Consider the following 9,507-nt stretch of genomic DNA (forward strand, 5'->3'; position numbering starts at 1 on the left):
AGGCTGAGGTGGAAGGATCGCCAGAGCCCAGCAGGTCGAGGCTGCGGTGGCCGGGAGCGGCCACTGCACTCCACTCTGGGCGACAGAGTGAGACTCCAACTCAAAAAAATAAATAAATAAAAATAAACATAAATAAAAATTTTAAAAACTTCAAAATTGTCATACAGGATCATTGAAGTTGTCTTGTTTTTAAAAAAAAAAAAAATGTTCTCAGTATGCTGTTGTCCTTACTTCAGAATTGACTGTCTTCAATTGTTATCTTATTCATAGTTTCTCTCATATTATTCAAAACTCTGTTGTGTTTCATACATGTAAATTAAAATATTAAGAATCGGTAAGTTCTGTTTTGCAACCTGCCTTATTGACTTTATATGAAAAACATTTTAAGGATGTTTTCTGAAATATTGACTATTGGTATTTTATAATTGGCATAATGGAGAATAAAGCTTTGATGATTGATGTCATTTGCCCTTAGCTAGCAAAATTTATGTTTGACTTTTAAATACAAAAGAATTATTGATGCAGGTATGTATAAAACTTCACAGCTGTTACCAAAGTGGCTATCAGGACTATGGAATTTAAAATATAGAAAGAAACACCTTCAAAACAGGCCTGTTCTTCACGGGCATCTCATAGAAATTGGTTTTAGTAGACTCTCTGATGTATGATTCATTTTTGCTTATTATTTTTCTGTGTTAGTCACTGTTTTAGAATAATATAAAATGTAAAAAGATAAACCTGTGTGTGTGTGCATGGACATGCAATATTTCCTCTAACTATTGTTTCTGTGTATGCAAATTTGCCCTGGAAAAAAATGCCTGTTCTGGTACCAACAAAAACTGGGTCGTCTGAACTGCTGTTTTTCATCTTAGAGCAATTAGAAATGTGTGTATGTATTTCCTACCATAGTACATAATTCTTCAGACCAAGGCAAAGAAGAATTTTCATCGCGTGAAAAGCACAGTATTAATTTTTGATAAGTATTTTAAAAAGTAGAAAAGAAAAACACGGATACAAGTTTTGATGTAGACTTTTCAGAACAGTTGTTCCAGTACTTTGTTAATGTTTTTTGTTAGATTTCATTAACTGTCATATTTATTTATTTTTTTAATTTAACTTTTAAATTTTTTATTTTAAAGATACGGGGTACAGTTCAGGGTTAGGTATACAAATGAATGTTTTTCTTAATCCTATAAAAGAATACGCAGGTAATTTTATTTAACCTTTTATTGTATTTAACATTTCAGTTGGAATTACATAAATACAAACTATTTGTTATGTTTATTATGTCAATTCAAATAATAATTCTAACCAATGCTGATTTCATATGTTTTGGGAAATTTTTAGCAGTCCTGTGAAGTTATTTGGCAAGTCATAAGAATTCACGATAGGTTGAATTTAGAAAAATAAGTGATAACTTTGAAATTATGTTTTGTGATCCAATAAATTTAAATGGTGGCTTTATTTTATGCTATTATTTTATTTTATTTATTTTATGCTCTGCTATTACAGAGCAGGGGTAATTTGTAGACTATTGACATATCTTAAAACAAGATACATAATTTTTAGCTTTATTGAAATACTTAGGTGCTAAAGTATTTTTATTGTAAAATGCTATTGAAAAATAAGCATAAAGAGTTTATTAATGTATTTGAGATATAATAAAATTTATTTTGGTTGGAGTAAGAAGGAAAAAATACACAAATTTATTGTTTACTTGTCAACTTTGATTTTAGATTTTTTTTACCCCAAATTGTTACCTACTCAGACTGATAAACTAGTCATTATTTTAAGTTATTTAAATTATTTAAAACTTACTTTATAAGCTGTCTTTTAAACTTTTTTTTTTTTTTTTTTTTTTGAGTTGGAGTCTCACTCGGTCGCCCAGACTGGAGTGCAGTGGCCGCTCCCGGCCACCGCAGCCTCAACCTGCTGGGCTCCGGCGATCCTTCCGCCTCAGCCTTCCGAGTAGCCGGAATTACAGGCATGCGCTACCACACCCGGCTGATTTTTTGATTTATTGTAGAGATGAGGTCTCGCTGCCCAGGCGGGTCTCGAACCCGCGGGCTCAGGCAGTCCACTCACCTCAGCCTCCCAAAGGCGCGGGATTACAGGCTGAGCCACCGAGCCCAGCTTTCTTTTAAACTTTTTAAGTCTTAAATTTATTTATTTTGGGGGATCATATCTGGCAGCTCTAATAGAGAAAATAGGTACTTTCTCTTCTTTTGGTCTTCTAAGTATAGTGACAGGATTCATCCACTTGCGGATGGGCTTGCTAACCTGTCCTATCTTAGAATACAATAGGATTAAAGTGAAATGGGAGTTTTAGGTCTTATGCCCTCTCTTGACCACATATATGCTGTCAAGTTGTTCAGCTTCTGTGGGCCTCTCACCTTAAAATGGCAACGGTGACAAATGCATCCACCTTTCAGATTCATTGAATTCCAGGGAGATAATAGAGATGAAAACACTCTACACTTATAAGGTATTTATATTATTAAAATAACATAATCCACAAAATAGTCTTTCGTGTTCTTAATTACCCCACCAAAAACTCAGTGTGTGCCCTGGGCAAGTAAGTATTTACAAAGTTAATTTTATTATTTTGCAATATTGATATACAGATTCGGTTCTTCCATATATGCATGTCCTGTGCTTTATTGAAGAATGGAGCTTAGCTTTAACATTTAAAATATCTTTTATAGGTCTAAATTTTTATTTTTCTTATCTTTTAAACTAGGAGAATAATGCTGCTTTCAAATATACCCTTAGTATTTTTGTAACAATGCTTAAATGTCTTCTATTTTATTATTTTATTGTATTTAGACATCATCACATTCTTAAAATATGTGAAAATTTTACTTTAGAGGAAGTTGGTAGATTTGTGTTTAGAACTTTAAAGTTATTTAACCTGTCTTTGACACATCCTTTTGTTATTGTATTTTATTTGATTTATATTATCCTTCCAAAGTTTTTATAATCATGATTTCCGAATGTTCATCTTTAAGATACTCAGAGTTTACTAATCTCTCTATGCCTTGTGCTCTCCATAATAGGTAATTCCAGATTTTTCTACCTTTTGACCATTATTCTGTTCACGTTTACTTGTACAATCAAGAATTAACAGGTTTTTTCTATGTGTGTTCTCAGTCAACTAATGGTCATGCTACTAATAGACATTTCTAAACTATTTTAAGATTTTTTCCAACAATGATCTCTTAAACCAAAAGATGCTTTCTTCCTAACACTTTCTTCTCCTGTAGCGAAACCTATGTTTAACTTCTTGTGTGTGCTTTTGAAATCTAAAGAGTACAGAATTGTTGCTGCATTTCAGCAGTCTTTGCAGCATTCTGAAAAATAAATTGGCAGGTATGGCAGGTAACAAAAGTGTAACTTTGAGAAACCCCAGTTGCACAAGTGTGCATGGTGTGGGTGTGAGTGCTTTCACCAAGAGTCTTGATCTTTGGTGCAGTTCCAGATGCACTCTCTGAGAGGGGACTGAGTTTGTCACTTCCATAAAAGTATTATAAGTTTGGTTTACAAACGATAAACCTTAATATCCACTTCTCTCAGGAGGTTAGATTTTTTTTTTAATTAAATTGAATTTGGGAAAGAAGGGAGTCATTCAGCAGCTCAAATTGCCATTTGTCTAGGTAATACTGTTTTACTTTCTATTCCTGCATTTATTTGGTCATGTAAATGTGCTTAGAACTAATAAAAATATGCAGTTGATGAAAATTAATGCATGACTTCTCAGCAGACTGTGGAATGTAAGCATGTGCCATGAAATTGCAATTCTCTTATCCTCTATTTTCCATCATTTACGTACCAGTTCCATTTAGAGGATAGTCCAGTATTACTTTTTTTTCATAGATTGGCCAAAATGGGAAGGATTGGATTCCGCTCTCTTCCACGAAGAGTCAATGGGACTGGCTAAGATCAAAATCTGAGGCTCTTTCCATCGGTAATCAGGTATGCATTGAACAAAAATCACTATAAATCTATGCATGCATCTTTAAAGTATTTGACTGAAATGCATATTATGAAGGTGGTCTTTTGTTAGATGCTGAGCTCACAGCCTTTTCCTAGAGTTGTAAATGTACCTATGATAATTAATTTGAGTTTTGTACTATATTAAAATGAAAAGGTATTATCAGCCATGAAAATTTCAGCTGGTCTTAGAAAAGTGTTATATTTGAAATCAGTGCAATTCTTCATTGCTCAGTATGTACATCCAAAGTTAACAGAATTCATTTGTTACTCATATTGAGTATCACCAATTTTAATGCAATCAAATGTCTGTATATTGTTTCATGGTGCACTTTTAATACCTTTTTTTTTTTTTCAGTAACTTAGAAGTTGTCTTCCTCAACTGGAATTCTCTGCCCATTATGGATCTAAACACAATAGCAAATAGACCGGTTTTGAAATATTTTCAGATAATAGTTATATACAGGGATTTAGATACTTTGCATTCCGTTTTGATTTTGGAATCAAAATGGATACGCTTGTTTCCCACAATATTATAAATAGATACATCAAAGCATCATGTTAGGAAATCAGATAATGAAAATTAAAGATTTCTTCCAGCCTTGACATAGTACTTTATGCCAGTTTATATTGTCACTACTGGTTACAGCAGAATAGCTATTTGGAAATTTCTGAGAGAGGCAGAGGAGCCATCTTTTGACTGAGAATATCACAGAAAAGCAAATCCTTGAGGTTCTGAAAATTTAAAACCACAGAACATATGTTAGCATTGGTAATGCCAGTTGTAGTATATTAATGTCACTTTTAAACTGCAAGGGTGACTTTTAGACAGTAAATAGCAGGAAGACTTTGCCTGTATCTACCAATAAAGAAGAAAAAACACTTGAAGCAAATACTGAGTAACTTACCCATATGCTTTACTACACTAATCACATGAGTGGGTAATTGCTCTATTTTCCTGTTTACAAACAGCTTCTACTTTCAGATACATTGAGACTTACTGTCACATACACTTAATTTCACAAAAATGTGGGTGTTTAGAGCTCCTACAAAAGTATAACTAGAATCTGTGAAATTCGGTGTCATAGTCCCAGCTTATGAAGGCAGGTGTCAGTGTCAGTCCAATACCAAAAAACAAGTGATGTAAGGAGGCTGGTTTTCCTTTTTTTAATATGTAATAAGATGAAAAATTCAATTGATTAGTTGTTGATAGTAGTCATCTAGCCACATTCAAGTGTTCAACTCAAAAATGAAATCTCTTTCAAAGAGATTGCAAGTATTACCATTTCTGTGGTCTATTAAGAGTACATTGCTTAACTAGCCTTCACAAACCTTGAGGAGTCACTTAACTCTTAGCAGTTGAATCTTTGGGGATTGGTTTTCTTATTCTGACAACTAGAATTGATAATGTTTACTATGTCTGGTCTATGAATTTTCAAAGATTGCAATCCAATTTTAATTATTTTTGTTTAAAAAGACATACTTTTTGCTGTACAATATGTACTTTTCATTCTTTCTCACAGCACCAATAATGAATTGAAACTCTGACATACCTTTTTACCAACCTGAAACATGTCTTTAACGATGTATTCTTGCACAGGTATGGTGCGCTAAGTCAGAAGTCTCAACAAGTCTACTGTACACTGGTTACAGGTGTGTCAAAGGCTGATCTCCTCAGCTTTGGGGAGGCCTACTGACTCCAATTTATCTACCAACCTCAATTATCTCCCAATGACTGTGCTTAAAGAACACAATCATTTTCTGTGACGTGAAAAATGTTGAGGAAAATTACATTAACCATCTCTCTCCCCAAAAATGACAAGGAGCCATGCTCTTCACCTAATAAAACATTAAAAGGTTTTGTCATCTCAAGAATATGTATTTGTTAGGAAGAAAAATCATTTCTGCTCCTGACTCAAAAGTCCCTCAGAGTATGGTGACTCTGGTATAAAGAGTTAATTTTCACATTGGGTGGTACATTCAACTCTTTCAAGCCTCTGGTGTCTGCATAAGGTACCTCTTCCATGGACTTGATGGTTCACAAGGTGCCTAAAAAAGTTTTCAGGCCAGGCGCGGTGGCTCACGCCTGTAATCCCAGCACTTTGGGAGGCTCCAGCGGGAGGATCACTTGAACCCAGAGGTTTGAGACCAGTCTGGGTAACATAGTGAGACCTCCATCTCAACAAAAAAATTATAAACTTGGCTGGGCATGGTGGTGTGCACCTATAATCCCAGCTACTCTAGAGGCTGATGCAGGAATATCACTTGAGCCCAGGAGTTGGAGGCTGCGGTGAGCCATGATCGTGCTACTGCACTCCAGGCCTGGGCAACAGAGTGAGGCCCTTATCTCAAAACAACAACAACAAAAAAAGTTTTCAGGTGCTTATGACTTTTTCTGTAACAGAATCTGACTAGAGTTGATGGGCACAAATCAAACTGATTTTTTTGAGACTGAAATATCTGCAGAAACATTGTTGGTTTTAGTCAGATTTATGCTGTCTAATCCCTGTGAAAATTGAAGCTTAATAATGCTACTTTTAGAGTCATGTTTTGATGCTTTCTGAGAGTTCCCAAAATCACTACTGCTATGCCTAAGAATAACATTTGTCAGGTGGAATTTCAGGGTATGTATGAACTGTTCATTCTGAGCAATGCAGTTATATGTATTTTGACAAATATAAAGAAACTATGGGGTTTCTAATGTAATGTAATGATGTTACATTAGACCAGCTGAATCCATTTTATTGGTTTCTTTTTTAATTCAAAAGCATCACTTAGCAAATAAATTTTTTTTAAAATTAAGTTTAGTTACAAACTAGTTGTTTCTTATTTTTTTTTCCAGTCCCTTTTTGCTTTCTTTTACGACCACATGAAACTTGAGAAGCCACCTAAAGCTATATCATTTAGTGGAGTTGGGCAGTTCCCAAGTGTCCAACAAGAAGGCCTGGTTTAGGCTGCGATGGCCACTGTCATTCCTGGTGATTTGTCAGAAGTAAGAGATACCCAGAAAGTCCCTTCAGGGAAACGTAAGCGTGGTGAAACCAAACCAAGAAAAAACTTTCCTTGCCAACTGTGTGACAAGGCCTTTAACAGTGTTGAGAAATTAAAGGTTCACTCCTACTCTCACACAGGAGAGAGGCCCTACAAGTGCATACAACAAGACTGCACCAAGGCCTTTGTTTCTAAGTACAAATTACAAAGGTATTCAACTCTATTTGTCTTTCAGATTATATTTTCTCTTATGTTGGCTATTTAAAGCCATTGTGAGCATATGTATTTGTATACACATTTTTCAGCTAATTTGCAGAGAGGAAATGTTAAGTAGCTTAGACATTGGCTAGTTTTTAGTATTCTAAATCACATTCTTTTATGTATTAGTGTCTTTGGACTTTTTAAAATAAAATGCTTAATGAGAGTAGAATTTCCGTTTGTAGAAAGAAATTGCAACAAGAAAAGGGTATGGACATTTACGTGAGTATATTGAGTCTTGCTCATTTGTTTGTGTAATGATAGCTAAAAACCAGCAAAAACTCAAGTGGCAACTTAAATGGCTCAAGTTTTGCAGTCATTAGGTATGTTAACTATTCTTGTGGTATATATTAGGTTAAACAGTTTCCATTATTAAGGGAATTCTGTATTAGCATAGTAGTTTAGCTTCCATTTGAAAAATGAATACATGCCCATTTTTGTCATGATAATTACTTACAGAATATATCTGTGTTTAAAGGCACATGGCTACTCATTCTCCTGAGAAAACCCACAAGTGTAATTATTGTGAGAAAATGTTTCACCGGAAAGATCATCTGAAGAATCACCTCCATACACACGACCCTAACAAAGAGACGTTTAAGTGTGAAGAATGTGGCAAGAACTACAATACCAAGCTTGGGTTTAAACGTCACTTGGCCTTGCATGCCGCAACAAGTGGTGACCTCACCTGCAAAGTATGTTTGCAGACTTTTGAAAGCACAGGCGTGCTTCTGGAGCACCTTAAATCTCATGCAGGCAAATCTTCTGGTGGGATTAAAGAAAAAAAGCACCAGTGCGAACATTGTGATCGCCGGTTCTACACCCGAAAAGATGTCCGGAGACACATGGTGGTGCACACCGGAAGAAAGGACTTCCTCTGTCAGTATTGTGCACAGAGATTTGGACGAAAAGATCACCTGACTCGGCATATGAAGAAGAGTCACAATCAAGAGCTTCTGAAGGTCAAAACAGAACCGGTGGATTTCCTGGACCCCTTTACCTGCAATGTGTCTGTGCCTATAAAAGATGAGCTCCTTCCAGTGATGTCCTTACCTTCCAGTGAACTGTTATCAAAGCCATTCACAAACACTTTGCAGTTAAACCTCTACAACACTCCATTTCAGTCCATGCAGAGCTCTGGATCTGCCCACCAAATGATCACAACTTTACCTTTGGGAATGACATGCCCAATAGATATGGATGCTGTTCATCCCTCTCATCATCTTTCTTTCAAATATCCGTTCAGTTCTACCTCATATGCAATTTCTATTCCTGAAAAAGAACAGCCATTAAAAGGGGAAATTGAGAGTTACCTGATGGAGTTGCAAGGTGGCATGCCCTCTTCATCCCAGGATTCTCAAGCGTCGTCATCATCTAAGCTAGGGTTGGATCCTCAGGTTGGATCCCTAGATGATGGTGCGGGGGATCTCTCCCTATCCAAAAGCTCTCTCTCTATCAGTGACCCGCTAAACACACCAGCATTGGATTTTTCTCAGTTGTTTAATTTCATACCGTTAAACGGTCCTCCCTACAATCCTATATCCATGGGGAGCCTTGGAGTGAGCTATTCCCAGGAAGAGGCACATTCATCTGTTTCCCAGCTCCCTCCACAAACACAGGATCTTCAGGATCCTGCAAACACTATAGGGCTTGGGTCTCTGCACTCACTGTCAGCAGCTTTCACCAGCAGTTTAAGCACAAGCACCACCCTCCCACGTTTCCATCAAGCTTTTCAGTAGGATTCCAGGACGTGGATTTATTGTAGAACTGTATGTATAGCCCTGCCCTAGGTGACCATTTTTATTTTAGTGCCTACTTTAAGACAGTATAAAAATTTCTGCTTTTGTATAATACCAATTTTCATTAAGCCAGTATAAAATAGAAACTAGCTTTTTAAATGAGCTTTGGAACCATTTGTGTTCAGTTATGTTTACCTGGGTATTTTGTCCTGATTCACTGCCAACTGTCATATTTTAAGATTTTTTTTTCATATAGGAAAGCCATTATTATTAGTAACATTTTACAAATCCCATGTACAAATAACAATGGCTCTCCCTTTTGACATTTGGCTCATTTAAAAATTTTTGCAATAGAATGTAAATTTCATAAAAAGTATGTGAATAACTCAAGAATTTAAAATTTTTCGCTAGCCTATAAGTGGATTCACAATCAAGTGCTTCAACTGAATTAAGAATCCAATTTGGGGAGATAGCAGAGGTTTCTTAGATATGCTATAATTTCAGATCAGTATATTTTGAAGACATGCTG

The 9,507-nt window shown here is 35.7% G+C and overlaps 1 protein-coding gene across 3 annotated transcripts; it reads left to right on the forward strand.

The window, feature by feature from the left end:
* The first annotated feature begins 3,634 nt into the window (after window positions 1-3,634).
* Window positions 3,635-9,133, forward strand: PLAG1 (PLAG1 zinc finger). Of its 3 annotated transcripts, none has more exons than XM_008063482.2 (3): window positions 3,635-3,972; window positions 6,833-7,191; window positions 7,718-9,133. In XM_008063482.2, exons 2-3 carry the CDS (start codon window positions 6,950-6,952, stop codon window positions 8,976-8,978), a joined length of 1,503 nt encoding a protein of 500 aa, XP_008061673.1. In that variant the 5' UTR covers window positions 3,635-3,972; window positions 6,833-6,949; the 3' UTR covers window positions 8,979-9,133. The 3 variants fall into 3 exon arrangements, with proteins under 3 accessions (XP_008061673.1, XP_021570902.1, XP_008061674.1); XM_021715227.1 differs by having other exon boundaries at window positions 3,650-3,972; window positions 6,833-6,982; XM_008063483.2 differs by lacking the exon at window positions 6,833-7,191 and having other exon boundaries at window positions 3,650-3,972.
* The last annotated feature ends 374 nt before the right edge of the window (window positions 9,134-9,507 follow it).

Source organism: Carlito syrichta, unplaced genomic scaffold (genome assembly GCF_000164805.1).
Source record: "Carlito syrichta isolate Samal-C Ts95f unplaced genomic scaffold, Tarsius_syrichta-2.0.1 Scaffold306868, whole genome shotgun sequence".
Classification (NCBI taxonomy): Eukaryota; Metazoa; Chordata; class Mammalia; order Primates; family Tarsiidae; genus Carlito; species Carlito syrichta.

What these genes read in the sequence shown, in the direction of transcription:
- PLAG1 (XM_008063482.2), top strand. Translation starts at nt 6,950, where the DNA reads ATGGCCACTGTCATTCCTGGTGATTTGTCAGAAGTAAGAGATACCCAG. An exon ending in TCTAAGTACAAATTACAAAG is followed by an intron (nt 7,192 to 7,717) that starts GTATTCAACTCT and finishes CTGTGTTTAAAG; the next exon opens with GCACATGGCTACTCATTCTC.